General features: G+C 49.1%; 1 protein-coding gene across 11 annotated transcripts in view; it reads right to left on the reverse strand.

Moving 5' to 3' along the window:
- Positions 1-5,016: 5,016 nt before the first annotated feature.
- The window catches only part of CADM1 (cell adhesion molecule 1), a 199,172-nt gene continuing 177,611 nt past the window's right edge, over positions 5,017-26,577 (reverse strand). For 4 of the 11 annotated variants that reach the window (XM_081961132.1, XM_081961130.1, XM_081961126.1 and 1 more), the window contains 4 exons: positions 25,062-25,094; positions 16,486-16,539; positions 9,093-9,224; positions 5,017-8,388 (listed from right to left, as the gene is read on the reverse strand). In XM_081961132.1, coding sequence (XP_081817258.1) covers positions 8,270-8,388; positions 9,093-9,224; positions 16,486-16,539; positions 25,062-25,094 — 338 coding nt within the window. In that variant the 3' untranslated portion in view covers positions 5,017-8,269. Of the gene's footprint in view, positions 8,389-9,092; positions 9,225-16,485; positions 16,540-16,572; positions 19,406-25,061; positions 25,095-26,577 lie in introns of those variants that run through there. The other 7 variants (XM_081961135.1, XM_081961131.1, XM_081961129.1 and 4 more) reach the window with 4 other exon arrangements.

Genomic DNA, 26,577 nt, shown 5'->3' on the forward strand with positions numbered 1-26,577 from the left:
TGAACTTTACCCCTGTGTCCCCTCCCCTCTATCTGTGTCATAAATCATATTCACCAACAAAGTTGTAGAAATATGAGATCCGACTCTGGCCGAAGGTATGCATGGAACCCTCCCTCCAATGCCAACCTGATAATAGTCATGGCAACGCTTTATAAGTTGACACTTCATTTGACTAAACAAGCAAGCAAGCAAGCAAATAAAATGGACTCCTGCACTTTGGCCACTCCAAATAAGGAGTATTTTTAGTTTGAAAAACAGCAGGACAATTGTGCGGAAGGAGAAATGGTCATCCTAACTGAGGTTCAAAGACTGTCTAGATGATCCATGCTGTGAGGAGCTGAAATGGCAGATCTCTGAGTCCCACTTATGTGTACTCAGAGATACTTGAAGTAGGAAGGGCCCTGAAGGTTCCTTGGGACCTGAAACCAGTTGCAGAGGCTTCCCTGGCAACAAGCCCCCCCCCCCCAGTCATTGAACCAACTTAGCTTTAGACTCGTGACTTCAGTTCTGCCCTTGCTGCAGGACCAGAAAGGATGCATCTAGTGGATAATGGAAAATCACACCTATGGCCAAATTGTTTTGCCTGTAGAGCCTTCAGATAATGGACATCCTGCATTTAAGCCTCCTCCTCTCAATCTGGATGTAGACTTTTTATGGTATGTCCAGAAACGCCGACATGGCGCCCTAATTGGTCCATGAGAGCAGAAGAGCATGGCAGGATGAATCTGAGGGTTTCAAGCTGTAACTCTGCGGTGAAAGACAAAGGAATGATTTAACCTTGTTGTCTCTGGCAACTGTTCTCTCAATGCTCACGGTTGTAATATCCCAAAAACGGAGCCGTGCTTTCTCTCTCCCTCTCTCTGTCGTTCCACCCCATGCAGCATGTGGGAAGCTGTAATGGAATTGTAGCCTCTCTTGGAAGCCGTCCAAAGATGCACTGCAGGCAGATTAGGTTACAAAAGATTTCGCTGGTTCTAGCCGAGCAGCCACATAAACTTCAGGCATTTCTAAGAGGAGGTGCGCAGAGTAAGAATAATGGCTCGGCTCAGCCAAAGAACAATACGACACACCCAGAGGAGACCCACAGCTCTTGCAGGAAACCAAAGGGAGGCCATGAAATAGCTCTGGAAAACACCTGAAGACAGGAAGTTCTTATCCAGCTCAGTTTCTCCAAAGGGTTTGTGGTTACGTGTTTAATGCTTATGCAGATCCTAACCAGAAATCGTAAAACTTCCAAACCTCCTCCTTTTCTTATCAGAAAACAATCTTTTTGTGTAACGTAATGGACATTCTTGTAAACTGAAAGTATCTCACTAAACCATCAGAAAGAAATATGTCCAGGATTAGGTTTAGCTGGTGTGTGTGTGTGTGTGTGTGTGTGTGTGTGTGTGTGTGTGCAAAACCAGAGGAAAACTGGAGGCGGGAGCAGTGGGAAACCTCAAATTACTTTGAGAAGTTTCTACAAGGAGAGCTGTGAGGGTTCAACTAGGAATCTTATGAGCTAAAATACAATGAGTAAGAGAATGCTCTGATTACCCAAGACTCACATGCAAAACCCAATGATTTCTGATTGGGCTACATCCAGGCAGGGGAATTGAACTCACACGGAGCAACTTTAGACCGGGTGGGTTGCCTAAGAAGCCAGCAAGCAGCCTGTCAGGCACAGCAGCAGTTCTGTGTGGAGCAGGCAGCCAAATCAGGACCAAGGAGAGCTCCAAGGAGCCCTACAGACTAAAACCCTGCAGAGAAGCTCCAGTTGTCTCCTCGGGTGGGCACAGAGAACTGGAGCTTGGAATGTGCTCAGGAACTTGGTGGAAATCCTCAGGATATCCCAGACCTTTGCTGGAAGTCACCCCAGCGGCCATGCTGCCCAACAGCTTCATAGTTCTCATGCAGAGAAGGTCCTCCTTATTTTAAATTTGGAATTCTATGAAGTGCCACCTGTTGGGTTTTGCCCAACCACAGGGACCACTCAGAACAAATACCCTGCCCCCTCTTCAATGACGGTCTTTCAAGCAGGGAAAAACTGCTTCCAACCGCTTGCTCAGCCTTCTCTTCTTCAGGCTACAGATACCCCATTCCTTTAGCCGTTCTTCCTTGGATTGGCCTCCAAGACCTTTGTCAACATTGCTACTTTCTACTCTACTCTCCAACTTTTCAAGAGCTTTCTTGTATATATCATGGCAACCAAAAATGGACATCCTATTTCTGATGCAGCTTGACCAGGGAGCAAAGAGTAGAACTACCACTTCCAGAGCGACTTTGATTGTTGTTTTCCTGAGCAAAGCTGACATTTCCCCAACACCTGTGACTTTTTGAGGGACAGGACATTCTCCACCTGGCAGTCGTTCCTGAAGAAGGCACTACTGGGGGAACCAAATAGCCAGTTCTGACGTTTGATCAAGCAATATAGCAGAGGATCAAGAGGGAGGGAGGGGAGCAGAAAACCTTGCACGGTTGCATCAAGAGGAACCTTCAGTCAAAAAAGCATGTTATGCCAGTGGAAAGGCAGCACCCGGAAGCAGGGCCTGGTGGGGCAGCCTTTGCCTCCCACAAGGATACTTGGGGCTGTTGCCATCTTCACAATAATCCCTGACAGATTCCCCCCTCCTCCAAATTAAAGTTCTTTTTTAAAAAAACAGCCAAATGTAATCCAACTTGCATTTTTGGCATTAATATGGGACAGGCAGAGCAGAAGGGAGATGGACATGCAAATTTTTCTGTGTTGCTAAAGTCTGCTTTTTTAGTCTCTCCCCACATCAGCTCTGGAAGATTGAAATATCAATTACAGATCAATTTTCTCCTTAAGTAAACACTAATGCAGGATAAACAGCATTAGGAGATGCAATCGTAGCATTGCTGACTTCAGGACCGACTGCCTGCTGCTCACAGCAAGTTTAAGCTTGGAGATTAATTAACCTGAGGAGATATCACTTAAGGAAGATTTAAGGCGATCAGGTTTGGGAAAATGAAGCAACCAGGCATATTCAGGAGAAGGCAATGAGTTTCTAGAAAGGAGCAGCAAACTTTGATTTCTGCTCTTGCGGTTGAAGCTCTTGTTTTCCAGGCTTTAAAGATCAGCTTCAGAAACGGGGGCATTCTCCTTTTGTAGATAAGCCATGGTAAAGCCACAGGCTCTTAAAATAATTCTGGTCCACAATCCAAAGAACTAGGAAAGTGTTTGAAAAGCTTCACGTCATGACAACCTCTTCTAAAGGAGACATCTAAAGGCTTTGTGGTTTGTTTCCTATTGAGGACCCGAGTCAATACGTTTTGGGCAAATAGTTAAGTTTCCTTATTGATATGAACAAATATCAGTCAGGGAAGAGAAATTAGCAATTAGTTTTTGGAGAACCCTAGATGATGTTGCTATGTTCTGGTAGATTACCATCAGCCTGGTGTTTGCAATTTTATTGTCCTATTTGCAAACTCAGGCATCCCTTCTTAACCCTTGGAGCTGCAGAAAAGCAGAGACTCGGATTTTGTGGAACAGACTGCAAATGGTCAACTGCTTGGACATCAACCACAGAGGAGCTGCCTCAGTTTGACCAAGTGAATGTTGACTTTCATTGTGGACAACGTCACCTATGGGACTGGAGTCCACAGGAGATGTATCACGGTTGATGGATGCTCCTTAGAATTCACCTGGATATTCTGGGGACACAGAAGAGCAGCTGAAACCCAAAGCTAAAGATGACCCATTTAAAGAAGACTGGGAATGTTGGGATGACCTTTAATCAAAAGGCAACTCAATTCTATAGGAAAATCGGCCAAGCAGTTAATTCTAAATTTTGATCCAAGTCAAGCCAGCATTTATTCCAGAAAAACCTCCTCTTCTGGAACAAATGAGCAAAGGCACAGGAACACACGTCTTGGAGCAGGCCCACAAGTTCAACTTGCTCAAGGATCTTAGCTTAAGAAGGAAAGAGAATTAGCAACTATCCAGTTTTAGATTACGTAGCCCAGCCATTTCTGGCCAAATAAATATCCCTGGTTGCCTCGTTTGGTCACCTTTTCTATCACGGCTCAGCCAATGAGAAGAAAAGGGATTATTACAGTATTAAGTGTGCTCAAACCAGACAGCAGATCAAGGGAAAGAACCAAATCCTGAGAGGGAAGTCCAGATCCCTTTCTCCTTCAGCCTGACACTCAAGAAACACAATCAGATGAAGCTTCCTTTTGACAAAGGACAAGACGCTGAGAAAGACAGACTGTTTTTCCAGCAGAAAAGAGCAAGGCTTCTCCAGAGGAAGAACTCTCTTCTATCGAGTAGAGTTTTCCTTTTATGGCTTTCATAGGACAATGAATGATGGGGCCATTAGAGGACCCATTTCGCCTTCCTGCCAACACCAACGTCCAGGGAAACGTCGTCTGCCAACTCCAATGCCTGCCCTGAAGGAATCAGTCTTCCCTTGATCTTCTTTTGAAATTAGACAAAAAACCACTGAGGCTTGTCAGTGGAAAAACCTCCCCTACAGCTCCAGTGGAGAGCATTTCCTCACAAATAATTTAACAGCAAGCTTGAAAATGCTACAGGACACCCTTGAGGGAGGAACAAGGAAGCCCAGAATTCAGAGGCATTTCACTACCTGTTGCCATCACTGGGCTTTCGTGAATGCCACTGTGGGGGCCCTGGACAGGCAGACCCATTGGAGAAAAGGTCTTTTAGACCATTGCTGGTCAAGAAGACCCCAGAGAGATCAAGGAAGCAGAGGCCAAACGTTGGGTAGTGTTCGTGAGGTGTTTCAGTGCTGCTGGATCAGGGGAAGCCCTCATCAGCCAGACCTTCTGGCTAACGGAAGGCCTCAAAGGCAGCCCTGGGGTCAGCAGGGCCACCAATGACCATTCAGAAGCAGTTCTGAACTCTGGGAGTTGAGGTCCACTTGTCTTAAAGTTGCCTTTGGAAGGGGCTCCGTGGGTAATACCCTCTCAGCTTCATGAAGTGAGCCCCGGAGAACAGAGCCAGGAGACTCACGGAGGCAGAAGGGAGAAATAAGCACCAACCGGGATCGTCGCTAGTTTTGTAACATTAATTTGTTTTTATTAAGAAGACAGATACTTTATAGTACTTCTTTCTCTTTTGTAAAAATGGTATACATGAACCAATACAAAATGTGAATGGGAAGAGATGGTTATGCGTTTTCTTACACTGTAACATCATCCATGGACACCTTAAACAGAATCGGCCTAAGGGGGCGAAATTAAAACAGGTCAAAGGGCGAGTCAAGAACAAGCTTATTTGGCATCAGCTACGCACCCTTCATTTTCCTCCTCAACTTTCCTTTTTGTTCTGCCTTAAGGAAAAGGGGAAAAAAATAAAACCACATCCGAATGACCAAAGCCCAAAAAACAAGTTTGTTCTTTCTCAACTCCTAACTCTTGGAATCTAAGCCTGCACAAATCAATAGCTAACAATACATTTCAAACAGTGCACGGAACACTTGCAGGGACAACCACCGCCGCCCCCTCCTCAAAAGAGCCTGCTTCCCGGGCGATGATGGAAGACCACCGCCCATCCTTTCCCCGGGGGAGGGGTTGCTCCTTGCGGTCTCTTCCAAGGTGTGGGATCCAAAAGGTTTGCAATCTACCTGAGACGGAAACACCAATCAAAACACGTGAACCTGAGACATCTCAACAGTATTAAGTCAAAGTTACATCGGGAACACGGCACTACTGTACACTTTCCAAAACAAAGATGAGCCGCTCAGCGCAGAGGATGTGCCAGTTCTGGGATCGGTGGTGGTTAAAAAAAGGCCCCCTCCCTCTTGAAAATCGTTCAGAAGCTGTCCATGGCCTGCCTGCCAGTGTGCCCCCCGACTGGGGTCTCCGGTGGGTCCGAAGGCTGAGAAACAAGATGGCGTGGTACAAAACGGGTTGGGGGGGCAGCCAAAGGCCGGGTTTGGGGTTCATGGCTTAAGGATGGCAAGGTTGGGGTGGGGTGGGGGGAGGTTGTTGGGGGAGGGAAGACGGGAAGGTTCTTTTAAAAAGGACGGGATTCGCGTGCCAAATTCTTCAGCGAAAGGTTAACATCTAAATGTTTCTGCCAATAATTTAAAAATAAATATTTTCAAAAGCCTTTCTTTTCTTTTAAAAAAAAGATGTTGACATAAAGAGATGATAAGTCTCTCTCTCCCTCCCACCCTCCCCGCAATAAATCTTTGCAAGTATATAACAGGACAGCCATACAAATCTATCAGTCAGTATCCTTTAAGTGCCTCCCTGTAAGCCAACCCTGCTCCCAAGGTGGATTCTTCCCGGAGAGACCCAGTGCTCCAAGAGCAGCGGTTCTCAACCTGACTTCAACTCCCAGAATTCCAGCGTTGTGTTGCTGCTGGGGAATTCTGGGAATTGAAGTCCACGTGTCTTAAAAGTTGCTAAGGTTGGGAAACACCGCCTTAGATGGCTCTGGAGCAATGCTTCCTCCCTCCGTCCTTCCCCCGGGCTTTCCGAGAGGGAGATGCCTCCATTTCCAGCCTTGGGGAAGAGAAGAAAGCTTCTCTGCTCTCTCAGAGCTTCAGGTGTCCAACCCCCATCAGGAAAACGTGGTGTTGGTTGTCTGCTCCCTACTTCCGCCACCATGGAAAGATTGATAAATCATTGGTAGGTGGAGGTTGAGGAAGGGAACTAAGACTGCATTTGGGAGCTGTAGTCAGGGAAAAGGGAAAAGAAAATAATATTTCTCTCTCTCTCTCTCTCTCTCTCTCTGTCTTACATACCCACTCAGCCTGAAAAATTTTAGATCCAGTAAATGAAAAGCTCCTGTGTCAGCCGCTGCGCTGATTTCCTGGGGACAGAGGCGCAGGGGCCGTCCAGCCGGAGGGCAAGGCTCGCTTCTCTTCCATCCCCACTCTGCTTTTTGTCCGAAAATCACATCCAAAGGCGTGGCAAGCAGCCTCTGCCTTGGTGACTTCGGGGCGCCCAATATGGGTCACGCACAGGGTTTGCAGGCCGAGATCCCAGCGGGACCTCTGTCGCCAAGTGCAAAGGGAAGAAGGGATCAAACGAGGCTGAAAGAATACGCAGAACCAAAACAGGGAGGAAAATTTTTAAAAAAGCAAAAGGGAACGAGTTGGCCAATTCACAGAGTTTTCTGTCTCCAGCAAATCACAGTGGTGCTGGGCCAAAATGGGAGCCACCGACGGGACCTTTGGGAACCAAAATAATCAGAGCCAAACTCAACCTTTCCTCCCCCTTGTACGACTCGGCTTTGTAATGTTGTCCACGAAGGATCTGCGCCCCCCGTTCATGGAACCGTTTCGGGGAAGATCTTGGACAAGGTCTCTGCAGGCCGACTGCGCCCGTCCAGATACTCAGGAGTGCGGAAAAGCACGGAAGGAAAGAAGGTTTGGCTCCCTAGGCACACACTTTGCTCGCAGGTGCTCAAGCCAGCACGCTTCGGGCTCTCGGTGAGAAGCAGCACCAGCCCAGGTGCTCGTCTTTGCGCACTGGAAACTGAGGCAGCGGCTGCCCCTCCTCCTACAAAGCCTATTGGTCCAAGCTCTCACAACAAGGGATTATGATGGATGATGGATACACTCAGTTTCAAACAATGAAATCTAAGGTGTGCTGGTTCTCCTTTGATGACACGGTTTCAAACAACAACAACAAAATAGAACCCAGAATCTCAAACCAAAAAAAAAAAGGAGAAGAAGAAGAAATAGTAGAAGAAGAGAAAAACTAACAAAACCAAACAAGTTTTTTTTAAAAAATAACCAACCAGCCCAAATCTTTTCTCAAGGGATTCCAGCAGACAATTCCAAAAAGTCTAGGAAGAGAAAACAAAAAAGGTAAGAACTGTATGAAACTGCAGGTTCTCTCCCCCTCCCTCCTCCCCTCCCTCCAATGAAATAAAAAATAAAACAAGGCACAGAATTTTCTGTAAAGGATGGAACTAAACTAAATCCAAGCTGAACTTGGCCAGAGAATTAACAACCCAATGATACAGAAGTGTCACACAGCAGAGTGCACTTGACAAGAACACCTTTTTGTTTACGTTGGGACTCCTCAATCCCCACACATTTGCCAGCCATAAATTTAGAAAATAAAAAGGAAAGGAAAGGAAAGGAAAGGAAGGGAAAGAAAGAAAGAAAGAAAGAAAGAAAGAAAGAAAGAAAGAAAGAAAGAAAGAAAGAAAGAAAAGACACACAAAGAGACAAATTAAAAAAGCTGTAAGCTGGTAGCAACTTCCAACGTCATTGTCTTTATCTTCTTGGAAGGGCCTGGGCCTCCCTCAGCCCGGCCGTTGGGCGCCTCCTGGAACAAGGGGGCTCTAAATGAAGTATTCCTTCTTCTCCTCAGAATTGTTCTGTCCGCCCTCGGCGTTGATGATGGCAGTGTCGGCATCGGCTGCGTCGTCAGCTCCTTTGGCTTCGTGGGTGAAGTATGTACCTGCACCAAGGAGAGAGGCCTCAGGGACCCCAGCTCAGCCCCCCAGCCTCTTCCTACCAGGCCTTCCCCTCCCTGACCCCCGTCTTATGATGCCAGCTTTTGACTGGGACCTTTTCTGCTCCCCCATGCCAGGCCCTTCTTCACCCTCCCTCCCTGCCCTTGGTGGGGGTGGCGGGACTGAATGGAGACCGGCCTTCCCTAATTCTGGGTCTTCCTGGAGAAGAGCTTCCAAACCCCCCAGCCAGGAGCCTGATCAGAGTCAGCTCAAAGTCAAATCAGTCCTCCGTGAGGTTCTGAAGAGTCATGTGAGGATTCATCTGGATTTATACGAATTTGGACAGAATTGCACCAAGGGATGCTCCAGCAGCTGGTGTGCCGGGGCCTTTAGGCACCAACCTTTGATCCCCGGCAACCAAACAGCCTCTCCTCAACCCACCTTGGGCCAATGGCACAGTTGCTTCAGGCATCTATAACTTTCTACAAGTCCTGTGAGGGAGGACCTCTTACCACTTTTTGCTTCTGCTTGCATGGACTTCTGCCCAGCCCTGGGAAGGGCTCCATTTGTTTGGGTTGGAAAAGCGGGGAAGAAGCTGAAAATATGAGACACCACCCCCCAAGTCCATAGAAGCAAGGAGAGGACATCTAAGTTCTCCTCTGCCCCGATCCCACTTTTGTCGAGGAGCCACTTCCACACTTGCACTGACCTTTATGTCTTGCGAAGTACCGCCCCAGGATGATCAGGAGGCAGAGCATGGCGAAGACCACCACGGCCACCACTCCTCCAATCACCGCATGGTCCACCGCTGTGATGGCGCTCTCTTCTCCTGCTCGAGAATCTGCCACAATTAGAAGATGGTCAGGATGGTCCCTGGCAACCTCAATCCCCCTTCCTCGCAGAGGAGTGGCTTTTTTTACACCAGGGGTGTCCAACCCTGGCAGCCCTAGGACTTGTGGACTTCAACTCCCAGAGTTGGGAATTGAAGTCCACAAGACTTAAAAATTGGCAAGGTTCGGCGCCTCTGTTTTGGACCAAGAGAGTCCCAAATGGGACCCTGGGTGGCTGCTGGGCACTGCTGGAATGCATCTGGGTGGTGGGACTTACTAGATGCTGGCAGAAGGGGAGGCAACTGGAAGGATGGAGACGTTGTTTGGGGGACCTTCCAATATAGGGAATCCATACCTTGCAGCTGCAGCCCCATGAACAAATGTCCCCCCACCCTCAAACAAAGACCTGTCAAAGGAGGGGGGGGTTGTGGTGGGTTGGCCCTGAACCACTCTCTGCGTCCCTCCCCATCCTGGGAGATTTAAAAACGCGACATCAACCTCTTCTGAACTGAAGACAAAAAGCAATCATTGCCTATTGCTTTTATTTTATTTATTTAACATCTTGCCTTGCAATTAATTTGCTTTTACGAGCTGCTCGCTCTCTTCTACTCCCCCCTCCTCAATGCTTTCTGTCGGAAGAGGAATGACTGGCTCAGCTGGGGAGAAACCGCAGTGAGCCCCGAGTGAGGGATGGCTACGTAAAATTAATGTATAGCAATGTAAACAATTTTAATTTAGGGACGTGGCTCAGCAGCCCTCCCTGCACCTCTAATGGCAACCGAGATTTATAAGGGAGCAAAAGACAATTATTCTCCTGTTGATTAATACATTAACATTTTGGAGCCACGGTCGCCTTTCCCCACCTCTCTCTTTTTTTATTTTTTTGATCGAGTTTAACCGTGACACCTCCATTAAAATGATTTACTGGCCGTCCCTTACAATTTAAGCACAGCAGCAACTGAAATAGTAAAATTCTTTTAACTTTACATGATTTGTGAAGTCCGATGTGAAGGATTTGCCATTTAAATCTTTCCCTACAAGAAGCGCCTGGCCAATAAAGGCCCCCCTGCCCACCCGGGTACCAGAGAGAAATGCGTTTTGCCAGGAAGAGCCGGTTGTGCAAATTCCAGCCCATTTTTAAAGAAAGATTGATCTCTCCCCAGAGTGGGTCCTCTCTTGGAGGCCCCCGCCTCGAATAATATTTGAAGTTTATCGATCAAGTGTGCAGTTCCGTGACAGGTGCAGGTAGCGGGGTCCTCGGAGGAGGAGAGAGGCCGGATAGCAGGCTTTCAGTCCGGGGGGGGGGGGGGGGGAGGATTTACGATCCCCATGAATAGCATCAAATCTGCGCCATGATTAAACACTCGGAGGTAAGTAAATAACTCCTGGCCAAAAATTGCTGCAAAATGAAGTTTAATTAAAAAAAAATATAGTCCCAATTAAGAGTCTTCCAGAGGCCCCATTAGAGGCTGTCTAGGCAAACTGGCTCACTGGAATGGGAAGAGCAAAATCCTGGTTCCCCCCCAGGGAAGAGGAGGAGGAGGAGGAGACAGGTAAGGGCCACAGCCGCCCTCACCTGGAATAAGGCTGCCATTGCCATGGGTCAACCACCAACCTTCCACCCACGGTAAGGGAAGAGGGTCAGGCAGGGGGAGGAGCACCGTCTTGGGCAGGGAAGCTAAGGGGGTCAACGAGACTCCTTTTCACATGTCTGAATGAACCCTTGGTGTGACTCAAGTCACATCTATGTACATCTATGGACACAATTTACAATGGCCCTGCCTCCAGGGTGAGTAGGGGTGTGTCTAGACCAGCATTTCTCAACCTTCACAACTCTTGAGTTGGGTGAACTTCAACTCTCAGAATTCCCCAGTCAGCAGCAGCCCACCCTCCCCAATTCTACCTGTCAGCTGTTGGTTCAGGTGGGAAATGGGAGGACCTACTACTCTGACAGATCAATTGGGTCCCTCTTGGCTGTTTTTTTTTGGGGGGGGGGCGGCTCTTTGCTGGGGGTTGCTGCCTCTGCTGAGCACCCAGAGCCAAGTGGCGCTTGGTCCCCAAGGTGATTTTCCCCAAAGGCAGCTGGGCTTTCTTGGTTTTTTTTGTCCTTTCAAAACATTTCAGTTGATGTTAGTGGCGAACTTCAAGGCTCCCAGCACCTTCTCCAATTCAATGTCTGGCCAGTTCAAGGCCCCGGGGCATATCCGAGGCTGGGCAACATCTATCTAGGTCAGAGGTCTTCAAACCTGGCAACTTTAAGACTTGTGGACTTCAAAGTCCACAAGTCTTAAAGTTGTCAAGTTTGAAGACCTCTGACCTAGGTGGACATCACCTCCAGGATCCACCAGCAGGCATGGGCAGGTAGGTGGGGAATTCTGGGAACTGAAGTCCAGCTTTTAAATGGAAAAATGCCAAGGGGAAACTCAAGATGATTTATGGAGAGTTTAGGCTATTTCATTTTATATATCACTTTCTGTTGGGGGTATTTTGAGTGTCAAAGATGATTTATCTGCTGATCAACCTGGCAATTGAGCATTGAGGTCTATCCCCAGCTGTCCAGCTGCCTGTTGACATGTCTGACAAAGAACAGAATGGAATCCATTCCATCTTAGAGGGGACCGTCGCTGACTGATGAAACCAAAGCGCCCCCACTGAACAACTGGGGGAAATCCCAGAGTTTACCTGTGTGGAAAACTATTACTTGACCTTAACAATAAAGGGCGACTGAAAAGCGCCGTCCCAGTTCAGCTGCTCTCTTAAGAGGACGCCGGAAGCTCCAAGACTCCCGTTCCGAGCTGAGCGGGGAAGACTTTCACTGGCAAATTCTGAGAAAATGCCACATTTTTTGCTAATCCTAATGTGTTATTCTTTCTTCCTTAAGGTTTGCTTTTCTCAGCACCAATTCAATTACAGATGCTACAAATCCTTCTGACATTTAATTCCTTCTTGTCAGACCGAGCAGTAAACGTAGATCCATGCACGGCGTTTTCATTAAGATGTTAATATACATCTTAGCCTGCTAGCGTTTCTATCCAGGTGCCTCCCAGAAAGAGCTAGGGAGAACTGGGGGTAGAGCTGTGCCCAACGCTCCCTGCCCAGGGGCAGCCAGCAGAAGGAAGGGAACCCCACGCTCTGGGGGGAGGGGGCGCCCACTCTGTGGGGCAGCAGCCTCTGCCATCCATCAACCCCCAAATCATGCTACTTAAGCACCTGCTGTGCAATGGGCAGGAAACAAGCCCATCCTTGGCATCGGGGCCTTCGCTTTGGCCCCAGAGAATCCCACTGCAAGCTTACTCCATGACCTCTGACTTGGGGGCAGGACCATCAGTGGGGACGCTGCTGCCTGGTCCTCAGCTGCGGCTCAGAAGTGCCTTGTGCAAAGCTAGGAGATGCTCCTCAAAACTGGACAGCATCAACACCACCACCACTGCTTTGGGACTATGAGAAGAGTGGAAATTGTTCCCATATTTAACGGGGGATCATTTAAAATCTTGGCTTTGCTTAGTACACAGAGTTTATCTTCTGCATTATTGGCCCGTCTAGTGTAGAGGAAAAGCACCAAGAGGGAACGGTCTTCTGCCAATACAATGGTGATTTTAATGGGAGACGATCTCTGTCCTTCAAAGTTGGACTGTGGGGTCTTGGGTGCTCTCTGAGCTCCGTCATTGGTTTGCTGCCGTTTCTTTACCTAACTAGGGAACGGCATCAGTGCAAAGGAGGGCGGTGGGTGCGAGGAACGTGAAGTGAACCCCCCCACTCACTCACTGGCATGGAAGAGGATATCCTAGTTGGGTAGGGAAAAGTCTGCAAGGAAATAAGTAAACTCAGAGAGCCTGCACCAATTGCGATCTGGCCTATTTAAAAGGTTAATTGGGCAACATTTTAGGGATAGGCTCTCCATTCACAAAAGGAAACACAGTTTTTTTAAGGAGAATACTTACTGTTTTCTCACAGACACTCACAAACCCCCACAACATTTCAGAAACTGACGTAATTGTAATGACCCAGTCACAAATTTGTACGATCTTAACTACCCACTGCCAAGCTTTGAAAGTTTATCAATAGGAAGCATGAGTTATCTCATTTACACCCAGAATTTAAGCTGAGATCTCAGAAAGAGGTTAGCTCTTCTAAGATCTCAGTTTAGCCACTTCCATTTCCCTCACATTCTACCCCCAAAATTCAGCCCACAAAATTCTGCAAATAAGGATGGGCGAGAGGCCGTGCTCAGAATGGCTTTCAAGAAGGCCCCTTCCCAGCGGTGACATCATCTCAAGATACGTCAACTTTTAAGAAACCAACGTCGTTTGCACGGCTGAATGATGGTTGCAAAGAATCACCTTCTAGGTTGGGAATGGGATTGTTGGAATTATTATGCAGACCCCTTGAGCAAAAAAGCAACTTCGGCTGAATCAATGTTGTTTCCCCCACATTGTGACCGATTCCTCCTGCCTGCCCAACTGCCTGCACCTCCTTGGACATCCCCCAAAGCTCGAGACCCTTGTCCTCCTCGGAACGAAGCTGGAGCTGGCCACCTTCTCAGCCCAAAGAAAATGGAGGAGGGCAGGATCTCCTGGCTTCATGATCACAGGAGACAAGAAAAGATTCTCCTAACAGAGAATATTCAGAGCCGGCCGGATCCCTGGAAATCCAGGCTGCCCGTGACCGCACCGGCTGCGTCACTTACTGGAAGTGCAGGGAGAGGAAGAACGAGGCTGCCCACAAACTGGGTGCAAACTGCACGGAGGGCTTCCAGCCGTGTTTCCTCCTCTTGCTGCCCACAAGCACCGGCTGCAAACAGCTTGGCCATTGCTGTTGATACGCCGAATGCCCCGGACAAGGCAGACGCTGCGCACTTAAGTAACCCAGCGTGGCTTTTATAGCTGTGATTTACCTCTCGGGCTCCGAGGGGTCTCATTTTCTCCTGCTAAGCTATGTAGACCCAGGTATTAAAGGGGTCTCTTTGGGGAACGGGAGGGGCAGCGCCAGGCCAACCGGACCGAAGTTCATCACCCAATTTGCTTTCACAGCATTTGTGCTGTAAAAGCAAAGGGCTGATGGATGGTTACCAAGTGGGCTCAGCATGCCTGTTAATTGTGGCAAATTTAGATTTAAGGCTCCCTCTCACAGAGGTTTTAACTGCTCCTGTTGTAAAGGAATGTTCGAACTGCCCTTCTAACGCACCTGCGCCTCCCCGCTCCCTCTCCTTCTGGGCTGCAGGGCCATCCATCAGCCTCGGAGCAAGGGCACGGCCAGGAGGGATGCTCAGAGCATGGCGAAGCAGCCTCCTTCCCCCCTGCAGGAACACTTCGGTTTCCCCATCCCCTTCGCCTCTGAACTGCACTGCAGTTGCCACCAAAGGCACACTAGGCCTCTCTGCCTCTCTTCTGCTCCCCAGCAAAATCTGCCTGGCACCACGGAAGCCGGTGGCAAATCCAACTTTCCGGAGAGGCTGCAGCTGAGACCGGAAGGTCTTCTCGCCCCCTCAGACTCTGGAGAATGGAGGGGCCGAGACCCCTCCCAACTGCTTCACCCTCTCAACACTGGCTCCACCCCAAGTAAAGAAGGGCAGCTGAGTTTCAGGCAAGGCCAAATCCCCATCCTCCCCTTCCTCTGATGGGGACAGATCCCCGATTCTGCTCTGACAGCTCTGGTAAAGCCCTGGGGAAACTCCGAGAGGCGCCCACTGCCACCTTCCCGCAGCAGATTGAAGCTGGCATCCGATCCAGGCTCTCTGGGTCTCTTCCGCAGCCTGACCAAGAGAGACCCACTTCAACCCCTCCGTCTCCCTGGAATTCAGAGATGGGCTTCCAGAGATCAACTCGACGGCTTGGAGGAGGAAGGTGGGCAGCTGAGGGCAGCTGTGGGGCTCTGGCCTCCGGGGGAAAGTCTCGCTTTCTGGAGCGGCTCAAAGCTTTGACGGACGGCTCTCATTTATGGCGACAACTCAGGAATGTTTATTCCCAGGAGAGCAATCCGGAAAAGGGGACGCGGACCCTCCTGGCTGCCTGGCATTATTCATTAGCCCAGTTTATCCCCTCACCTTCTCTAATTTAGTGATGGGCTATTTAAACCCAGAGTTTGTCTTGCAATATAATTGAATTTGGTCTCTAATTTAAGCGAGTGAAATTCAAGGAGTTCATCCTTCCCCAATCAATACGTTCCCCTTCAGTGACCCATTTCAAGATAGCTTCATAAAGAATAATGTATTTTGTTTTAATAAATTTAATCACTATGACAGGTGCTCAATTTTTATTGGCTGCTTCTCCAGACATCTCTTTTCCAAAGCCATGCTTGCAATCAATAGTAATTGATTAATCAGCATCCCCTATGAACAAAGGTGCTAATCAGTTTTTGATTAGTTAATCAAACTACACAGGTCCCTTTTGATTGTGCCATGCTCTACAACCTGCAGAAAGGGAAGGAAATCTGGGGCTGCATAAACAGGAGCCCGCTTAGTCCCTCCAGAAACTGGAAAAGAATGGGAGGATAACCATCTACAAGGCAGGAGAGACCGGGGGCCTTCTCAACCTGGATTTGCGGCTGCTGATTAGAAGATAAAGCACAAAGCAGAATAGGCTGCACTGGGGAGGGTCTCCCACCCTCTGCACCACAGGGCAGCATCCTGTGCAAAGCAAAGGGCAGGCATTAAGGTGGGAGGGGCGTCCTTCTCGCCCACCCTCTGTCCTGGCAGGTGGGCCATTTGCTGTAAAGGAATAAAGCCGGGGTGCCATTAACGTGCGGGCTGGGTGGGCAGGAGAGGGACCCACCTCCTTTGCTCCATTGACGGGATAGGCAGCCATGCCAAGCCCCCACCCGCCACCCCCAGATGCAGCAACCTGTAGGCTGTGCCCAGGCTCCTTACTTCCCTCCCTCCCTCCCTCTTTGACAAAATAATTCACATTTCAAGGGGGAAAAGGCTTTCCAATGAGGAGTCAGAATCCCGCCCTCCCTCCCTCCCCAACCACAAACCCTGCAAATCCCAATTTGTTAGGTCACTTATCCCCCCCCCCTTAAACCTTCTGGCCATTGGGGCTGATGCCCCCATCTCGGGCAACCGGGGCTGCTCGGCTTCTGGCAGCCGGGAAGAGTTGGCTCGGGCAAGGGGCTGGGGAAGACGGTCCCTCCGAGTCCAGAGGCCCGCAATGCTACGAAGGGCCAGAACTGCAGGGGAGTTGGTGGGGGGGGGGGAGTTGTGTTGCTGGGAGAAGCGGCCAAATGCAAACAAGGCGTGGAGCAGATGCAGACAAGCACACGGAGGCCAGCCCTTACCTGAGAGGTCCCCATAGTCCAGCTCTTCGGCAGTATTGGGCAACTGAGTAAAGCCTTACAAATAAAAACAAACTCAGGTTTCTCTGGGTTCCACAGGGCAAGAAAAACAAAACACTTAAGAACAGAGAGGGACATTTCTCCAAGAGGCAATTTGCCACCTGACTGGAGTTGGCTGCAAAGGGGGCCAACTTCCAGCACAGATAGGCGTGTGTGTGTGAGAGAGAATACAGATAGATAAACACACACGCAGGCAGATTCCCTCGTGTCTTTGAAATCTGCAAGAAGACCAATACAGTGTCAGGAGAGAGAGAGAGAGAGAAAATCTTGGTCTGCTCGATTTGGAAAGCACAAAACACAAAGGGGAACATTCAAAGCCACTCACCCATAAATACATGCAAAAAGGATTCCCCTCCAACTGGTGTCACTGCAGAATTCCCTAGGATGAAGGCTCGGTTCTTCTAATGAACCGCTCAACATGTGGCAGGCTCTTTTTCCAGGTTTCTGTATATATGTCAGTCTCCTGGCCAGTTAGAATATTCCTCTTACCAATCTAGAGCTCTGCTGGACTATATTTTCAAAAGCACCGGTTTATAGTTGGGACAAGTTGGGTGTTTTTACGGGAAATGTTTTGGAAAAATCACTGAGGGTCTGTTGCTTAGAAAGTCATCTCAAAGCTGATAAAGTACATTTGTGTGTGGGGTTTCTTTTGGGGGGGGGGCATAAATCTCCTCCAGCTTTCCTGACACTACCGTGTTCTCCAAACCTGAAGTATGTAGGTTCAGACAGGTGTCCCTTCGCTAGTTTTGAAACGGCTGTTGAGATGGGGATGCGTTTCAGCTCAAGGTTACGGAAGGGATACGAGCACCAAGGTCTGTTGATCTCCCAGAAAGACAATGCCTTTGTTTGGGGGTAGAGATAAGGCCAGGAGAAGGAGAACCTTGGGAGAAGGTGGATGGTGGGGTTGGTCACCTCCACCTCAGCCTCTCTTGCCTGGGAGAAAGAGGAACATTTTGAGGGCATGTTTTGAGTTGACAAATGACAGGTGACTCTTTTCTGTGTCCTTCTACTTCCCAACTCTGCAATGTTCAGGTTGGTCCTAGGAGACCTTCTCCTCTGAACCGAGGTTGGCGTTGACAAAGGTGGAGCCCTCCTTGCTGCACTATGTGGACTGTCAGCTGGTTAATTCATTTATTTTATTTTGGTGCTTTGCTGGCCATTCAAGTTACAGCTGCTGAATTGCAGAGTTAACTTCAAGAAGGTGGCTACCTCTTGGCCACTGGACACGGGAAGAGATAGCCATAATTGGCTATCAATTAAGCCACCGGTTTAGCTGCACCTGTAGCCTTGTTTACATCCAAATGATCCTTCTTCAGGGCAAAGAAGGAGTTCTTAGACTTCTTAGGGTTTTGCGCGCTGTGGCCAGGGAAAATGTTGACATCCAGGAACTCCCGTTGACTTTGACATTGAGCTATCATCCTAGAGAGCAGCTTCATAGACAGATACCCTAGTCCAGAGATGGGGAAGTGCACCCGCAAGCGCGCTCATCGAGGCCGTGCTCTGGAAAAGCCAAACTTCCTGGTTCCGGTGCACATGTGCACCTGACAATCAGCTGGCCAGCGCACATGCGCACACCTGTTTTCAGCACTGCCATGTGCACTAAGGACAGCTGATCGTTGCACACACATGCGCACCAGAAACCCAGAAGACAAACAGGCAAGGCCGCATGTGCCGGGCGACAAGGCTTTGCATGCCACTTTGGGCACACGTGCCATAGGTTTGCCATCACGGCCCTAGTCTAAGCTGTGATTGTGAAGCCCTCTGGAATGATAACCCATTTCTACACACCCCAAACTCTCAGGAGATGCATGAACCCCAATCGACAGGTGGCCCTCCGGAACCGTTTCTTCTCCTGGTGAAATAAGGCCACCTGGCATCCTGGTGTTTGGAGAAAGATGTTTGTAACCTCGGCCTTTGCCACTCCTGCAAATGAGAAGGCCTCCCTCCCTCCCTAAGATTATTGCTAGCCCTTACGATGCGGAAGCCCTTGGAATGGTTGAGGAGCTACTTGCTTAGAACAACTAGGGTAACATCTCCAGGTTCCAACATCAGAAACAGGCAGACTTGTAATAAAGATGCCAGTAAAAAGAGAACCGAAGCGCTGAAGACTCAGGGGCCACTCCAGGGGCAAGAGCAGAGTTGCACTAAGCACGCGGCCCCTGTCAGTTCCTCTGTAGGGCCTGGGCAGGCGTGGCTCTTAGGTGGTCCCATTATAATCAGTAACCCCAGTGCTGTCCATTCTACTGGCTCTCCCTTCTAACTAGCTTCTGGCAGGCAACCCATTTGGGGTGAGCTAAGCCTCTAGACGTGATCAATTCCCTGCTTAAGAGGAGAAAGCTTTCAGATTAATGAGCTATTTAAATCTATGGATTTGGAGCAAACTGACTTAAGATCACATTATTTTCAGGTTGTTTTCACTGTTGTTTTCCCTGAGCCATTAAAAAAAAGGGCAAAGCTGCATCTTTTACAAAGCAAAGGAAATTGAATAGTTCCAACTTTTTTTTCCGCCTAAATGTCAACCAATATTTGGAGAAATAGTCAAGAGGGATCTTAAAAGCATGTCAGACAAATGCCTTGGCTTCTTTCTTTTTAAAAAAAATTCACTTGACTATTTAAAGTCCTTGTGCTTCGTTTTTATAAGAAAGCATTTGGATATTCTTGCAATCTTTCTGGATAAAGGAAAACTAAGTTTCTTCTGCTTACAGTCCTTTTTCCAAATGGATTTAAAGAAAATCAGCTGAATAGGGAGGGCCACACTGGCACATTTGGAGAGAAATGAGAGAGCAGTTTTCCTTCTGCATTTGCCCAACATGATTCCTCTTGCTTCCAGAATTGATCTGAGAGCAGCAATCAATTTTCCTTCCTTTAAAAATTTAAAACAAAATTTAAGAAAATATTATCCTGAAATGTGTTTATGGCATAAGTCTGCAGAGCTATTAAATAATGCAAATACACTTATTCAAGTTTCCAGACAGGATATAAAACAGCTGGTTAACATCTAAATAAGAAAGTGGCCTTGATGGGATGCTGCCAGCAGAGAAGACACGTGTTTGAACATAAAGGGTGCCCCTGCTTAGCCTTCATGGAAATGAGCAGAGGGGACCCTTTCGAATAGCTCCGATAGGAAAAAATGAAAAAAAAAAAATGGGGCTGGAGGGTTTGATTGGCAGAAATCAGGCGATGGCTGAAAAATGATCAATACAAAATCACTTCTCAGATTTAAAACCAGGACTTTGGGGCAGCTTATGGCAGTATAAAATGGAATGCAAATCAGTGTAATGATCAATTAAAGGAGTAACCTATGTCTTGATTTAATCAGGTACAAAAAGTCGTGAGTTAAATTTACGGAGTATCTACGTCTGTTGCTACTAAATTCCCGAAGGACAGCTGGAAGACCTAAATCTCCACTTGACTCCGGATGGCCATGAGGATGGGAGTCTGAAGGAGAGGAGTTGCTATGGAGAAGACCTGTTGGTGGGCTCTCTCCTGCTCTACCATCTGGTAGGTGGGGGCTCCTAGAAGACAAGCCATACGGGCCTTTCTGGGTAGTGACTGTCACCTGGAATTGCACTCAAAACCCTTCAACAGTGGAGGTGTAACATGACCATAGTGTAACTGACCACATCTTGGACTAGCTGAAGGGTTGCTGTTTTTTTTTTTTTTTGATGCAGGAGGCCTTCAAGGGCAGCCTCATTTAGAGTAAGTCCCATCACCCTAATCTAGAGACAACAAGGCCATCTCCCTTTTCAAGTAAGGCCACGGTTGGTGAGCCAGCTAAGGCTCTACCAATGCTCCTCTGCTACCTTCTCCACGTGCTCTTCAAGGAGGAAATCAGGAGGAAGAAAGACCTGCCCGAAACATCAACAGTCAGAGATGGTCCAATCAGACAGCCTCCACATTGCGACAATGGCTCCCTCACCTTTGGGTTGAGTTATGCTCAATCAAAGTGGGTGTTTGACATTATAGGTCTAAGCCATTGCAGAGCTGTAGCTCCACTTAAATCTGCACCCGCAGGTGGCCCTAGACCAGAGGGCCTCAACCTCCCTAATGCCGCGACCCTTTCATACAGCTCCTCATGTTGTGGTGACCCCCAACCATAAAATTATTTTATCTTTTCCGTATTTTTTCAAACATATGTGTTTTCTGATGGTCTTAGGCGACCCCTGTGAAAGGGTCGTTCGGCCCCCAAAGGGGTCCCAACCCACAGGTTGAGAACCACTGCCCTAGACCAATGGTTACCAATGTGGGGCCCATGCCCCACAGGGGGGAAATTTGATTTTCAATGGGGGCAATTTGAACCTTGTTTAAACCAAGTTAATGACCCTTTAGGCTTCCTCTGCATGAGTAGGGTTCACTTTTTGAGTAAAGTAAGAATTATATGTCACCGGGGGTGGGGGAGTGGGGCGGGATCAGGATTTTAAAGATGCTTAGGTGGGGCATGGCCAAAAAAAGGTTGGGAACCACTGCCCTAGACAGAGCAAGGCAAAATGCCACCTTCATTTCTGGGTGAACCTGCCAAGTGAAATGCAGGAAGCCAGGTCTAAACCTTCTAAGCTCTCCGGAGGATCTTGCCTATAAACAAGCATGTGACCACCTCAGCCCAGAGTTAATTATTGCTGCCAGAAGGACACTGTGAATTGTTTCAGCTTATACTCATTTCAATTTGCCAGCGTATAAACTTGACTAAGTTTGGATTCAGACTTCAGTCTAGAGGTTGAGTGTTTCTCAGCCTGGGTGAGCATCACCTTCTAACATAGCTGGCTAGAGTTGCAGTCCACACAACCTCAAGTCACCCAGGTTGAGAAACACGGCTCTAAAGGATCTGCCTGTGTGATCAGTTGCTGGATCTTGCTGCAGAGCTACTATCGAATCCTATTTGATTGGATAGACGGGGCATTTTCCCCCCATCTTCCCTTCCCTTCCCCATTTTTGCCTGGACTTTTTTTTTAAGGATGATCTATGACATTATTATGGCCTGTTGTAGCTTTTGAAATTTAATGGGTTCAAGACTGTTTTCTGCAAAAAAGCCAATTTGTGGTATTTTCGGGTTTTTTTTTTGTTGTTGTCACAGCATGGACTTCATTGCTCTGCATTCTGCTCCTAGTTGGCTTCATCAGCTCTGAGAATGACACGGAGTTTCTTCCCTCCCTTCATGGAGATTGGAGTTCTGAACATGCTGGAATCCTAAATTTTAAAGGGATTTCTAGGCGATGGGCGGAGGATAATTAGGGGAGGAGGAGGAAGTTGGGAGCGATGCCAGGTTCTCCTAAGGTCCCTAATTAATGGGGGACAGATTGAGGGAGCAGATCACGTGGCCCTCCAGCACCGCTAGCAGGGTTTCTGCACTTTAATGGGGGGGTGGGGTTCTGCACAGATGCTGCCTGCCTGGGGTGGGGGGGGTACACCTGGCCTCGCCACAGGGAGCTCTGGGTCTACTTCCCTTCTCTGTCAAGGGTGTCATTGAAATGCAGATTAGGTTTTGAACGGGCTCTCCGGGGCCGCTGAGGACAAAGGGCGCCTGAGCACCCACCGTGTGCAGAGAGAAGAAAAGCATTCCAGAGGGAGAAAGTCTCCCTGGGCCTTTCCGGGAATACTAAGTGTGTTCTGGGAAGCTGCTGGGAAAACAAGCTTTTCTCCTTGTTCCAACCGATCTGGGGCAGGGGATGGGTCCAAAAAGGCATCTGAAAAGACGAGGGAGAGTGAAGCGGAGGAGAGTTCGGAAGGGCGGCTGAGACCGGAGCATTATTTGGGCCAGAGTCCTGGGGCAGGGAAGGCAGCCGGGAAAGGGCAGAGACACATACAGAAATCTGGAAGCTTTGAACCCTTGGCCTTGGGTGGAGGGAAGAGTTACGTTTCCGTGCTTTAAACTTGCCATGCATTGCTGTGGGTCAGCCCCGTGTGGTGAGAGAAGGGCTGGGGGTGGGGGTGGGGCTGCAGTCCTGCATGCACTCCACAAACTCATCTCTTCTCTGGGACGGGTTCCCCAAAGAGGGAGGGAGGGGGGAGGGAGGGAGGGGGAGGGCCAAGCAGCCTGCTCCCTTCCAGGCACCCTGGCAACAGGCGCCTTCTGGGACTGTCCTCTAACCTGGGCTGCTTTGGCAGGAGCTCCCTGGGCTCCACGGGAGGGCCATGCCATCATGCATTTCTCCCCATCCACGGACATGCTGGTGCTTATTGGGACACTGGTCAGAACAGGATGGCCAACACACACGAGAAACACCCGATCAACTTCAGACACACTCCGGCAATGCAAGCTTGGAAGGAGACGGCGAGGAGCTGCAAGGGGGCAGGGAAAGAGCCACTTTGCTAAAGAGGGTCTCCAGGAATTCCCCCTCCCGTTTTTTAAGGCAGAAAGTGCAGGGTGAGTGAGTTCGCAAATGGGAGAGTGATGGAACTTTGGCCAATGATACTTGGAAACCGTTGACTCTATCTCAAAAGAAAGGCAAACTTTTCTGCTCCTTTCTGCTTTCAAAAAAGGTAAATAACAGCACCAGAGAGATTTCTGCAATCATGTGGCCAGCATGACATCACAAAGTGCTGTGACCTTCCCACCAAAGTGGTACCTATTTATCTAGTTGCATTTGCGTGCTTTCAATCTGCTAGGTTGGCAGGAGCTGGGGCGAGGATGGGAGCTCACCCTGTTGTATGACACTCGGGTCTCTGACGTGCTGGGTTTCCAGCTGACAAACCCAGAATCTTAAGCACTGAGCTACCATGCCACCCTTGGTTGTTATGGATCCATCTATTTATATGCTGCCTATCTTGCTATCCAGAATGATTCATGACACAGATTGAAAATCCCAATACTGAGATTTTTCTCTAACTTGCTTTGTTTTATTCTCTTCTTTAACTTTATCTGAAATATTTCTTTGCCGTTGCTAAAAAAGCAAAGTTGAAAGTCTCCTCTTGACAATGGAGGCATAGAAATGGCCCCAGGGATCTGGTTCCCAGTCTTCTCAACTATTCTGGACCTCACTGCGGCTCACATTATGAGGCACCGTCAAATGAGAGGCAATTTGTGCTGCTGTACATAATGGCAACTCGTCAAGAAATAATGGCTTTCTCTGGAAGAAGCAGTGTTGGGCAAGCTAAAATAGCTCCAAAAAGGAATGGGCAATGAAGCATCCCACTTTCTCCATAATACCGAGATGATCACAAGAGACAGTGACAGACTCTTATGGGATTTTTGTTTTCTGTTGATAAACCTTGAAAGACTTTGGTCCAACAGTAGATAATTTGCTACTTTTCTGGATTTCCACTCAAACTGTCTGATGCAAACAACCACTCATGAATAAGGAAAACCAATAACTTCATTGTCTAGACTGCTTGTCTTCCCCGGGAAGGGCGAGATAAGGCTTCATGAATCTTGGGGGAGGTGCAAGGATTCCAAGCTAGGTCCTCACTTGACCTCTCCTTCCAGCCTATCTGGCCGTCTCCCAACACAAAGCAAGGCTAGATAATTGGAAAAGACTGCTTAAGACTCCTGGCAATCTTCATGAATTTTCAATCTTTCGACTGAATGATCAAGATGCACAGAACATGTTGTCTTTCCTGGTAAAATAAAATTGGGGACGAGCCATCACTTAGAAGCAGAGCATAGCTTTGCTAGGGAACAAGGCCACATTTCAAGATCTCTAATAGCAAATGTACTACTTAGAGGAGTGCGGCAGCCCTCCTCTGAGGAGCCACCTGTATAAAGGCAGCTTCTGATGAAGTCAAGAATGAAATTTTGCTGGACCAGCTGAGGCACAAACTCCACCGAGTCTGATCAGGATTCTTAACCTGCACATAAACAACCAATGTTCTCTTTTATCCTTCCCGACAGTTATTCTAATGACCTGCCAAGCTAAGTGTCTCTTAAGACAGAAGGGGAGCATTTCAAGCCATAAATAGAGGGAGGCCCATTTTAACTGAAGCGCAGTCAGCTTCACGAATTAAAGCCATTTCTCCAGTATTTTTTTCCACTCTGGCTGAGACCCCAATCGTCCTCCCAGTTGGAACATTGACCCTCGGGTGAGGAAGCTGCCCAAGGAGCAGCGTAGCCACTTTGGAAAGGGGAAGGAGGGAGGCGTGAGAGAGTCTGCCTTACTCATCGCTCCTGGACCAGGGAGGGCAATACCTGTGAGCCAGCTGGCTGTTGAAAGATTCGGGTCTTGGGGATAGAGAAAGTTTCACCCTCCTCTGGCACACTTCGGGAAATCACCCAGACGTGCAGAGAGGCTGTGAAAGATAAAAGTGAGCCCCCGCTTCCTTTCCTCCTCCGATAGATATCCTGGGGCTTCTGCAAATGTGGGGAATGCAGTGAAATGCACGCAGGAGAGGCCAGCCTGGCACCCCCTTTCAGGCCTTAAAAACCAGGAGAGGTCCTGGGAGCAGCCCTTTTGGGAGGTGGCTTTCCCCCGCCCCAATTTCCCCTCGGCCCCTCCCCGGTCCTCGCCCCCCCCTGTTTTTCTCCCAGGCTTGCCTTGCCCCCTCAGCTCGAGCCCAGCGCAAAGAGAAAAGAGGAATGCAATACCAACCGTGAACTGCCGGTTCTGTCTCCGCCGTTGTGTCTACACACGGGAACAGAGTGTGGAGGAAGGGAAGAAACAGGAGGTACAGCATGCAAAAAAGGGAGATGGGAAAAAAATGGAACAGATCATATATGAGAGCAAGCTTTCCAAGAACATTGCGTGACAAGCAATCATAAAAATGAAAGGCCAAAGCATTTGAAGTGAGTTGCACTGTTTTAAGAGTCATGCCTTGCGCTTTTAAGCTGGGAGCCTAGAGGGGGAGGGGGGAAGGCGAAAGACCCCTGGGCTGCCTGGCATCCAGAGGTGTGCAACAGCACTGCTTTCTGGCGGGGCACATGCAAAGCTGAACAGACCCCTGCTCCCCCCTCCCCCCAGGGAAGCCGAAAGCAGCTCCAGACAGGAGAAGGGGGTGGGAGTTCTCTGCAGGCGTCCTACATTCAAACATTGCCTCTGCGGGAGGGGCCTCCCTCTCTGCTTGGCTGCTGGAGGGTCCATGGCCTCCGTCCCCTTCCCCAGGTGCAGGGAGGGCAGGAAGCACCCAGCGCTGCCTTCCTGCCCTTGGAAATCCAAGGCTCTGGAGGGGGGAGAGAAGCTCTGAGCCCAGCAAAACAGGCAGAGATGATGCAGGGAGGCAGCAGAATGAGCAGGCGCCATCTTGACAGAGGGAGAAGAGAGGCGTCTGTGAAACCGTCACCCCCTACGCTCTCCCAACGTTTCCCCATTGCTGTGATGGGCAAAATGGAGCAGGGCCAGAAGGCTACGCCTGCTTGTTAAAAATGACAAGTCCATTTGGACACACCAACACACATACACACACACTGCCGGTTCTGTCTGCTTCCCCAGAGTGGGCGTGGGTGAGCGGAAGACATTGGTGAGGAGCAGGAGGAAGGGGGCCAGATAACTTTGAGTGTCTCTTGGGGTGTCAAGGTCACGGTCCTTCGCAGGGGGCTTCGTTCTCCAGGGGCCGCCCCCCCCCCCCCCCGATGCCCAACCTCTGGAAAGGCCTGTATCTTCTTGGGGCTCAGAGGAGCCACCCTAAGACTGCCTGGAGTGTGCTCAAGATCCAAATGCTATGCCAGAGTCCGTGCTGGCGTGGCCTGCCTTGTTGACCAGTCAGCCCATCCTTCTGCCCTCTGAAACCCAGGTCCTAAAATGTTACAGCAGAAGCCAGACACAACACAGGCTGTTTCGGCTGCCCAAAGCACTATGGGGGTCTTTAGCAGCATCTCGGTTCTCTTGATACGGCTCTCTTGGGTGGCCTTGTCACCCGGCACCCTCCCAATCCCCTTGTGCAGACCCAAAGACCCGCTAAGGGACCCCCAGAGGCTTCCTGGAGTTGGCAGAGGCAATGTTGAAATGGAAAAAAGCATGGCTTGGTGCAAAGCACTGCAACACACAACTGAGCCTATGACAAACAACCTCCCACTTTGGACAAAAAGGGTGGGGGCGGGGGGGGGTTCTCCACAGTGGGTTGACTTTCCCCCTTGGCTGAAAGTCCAGGCTCCTTCCCTCTTGCAGCCAG

Source organism: Natrix helvetica (assembly GCF_964273705.1).
Source record: "Natrix helvetica genome assembly, chromosome: 8".
Lineage (NCBI taxonomy): Eukaryota > Metazoa > Chordata > Lepidosauria > Squamata > Natricidae > Natrix > Natrix helvetica.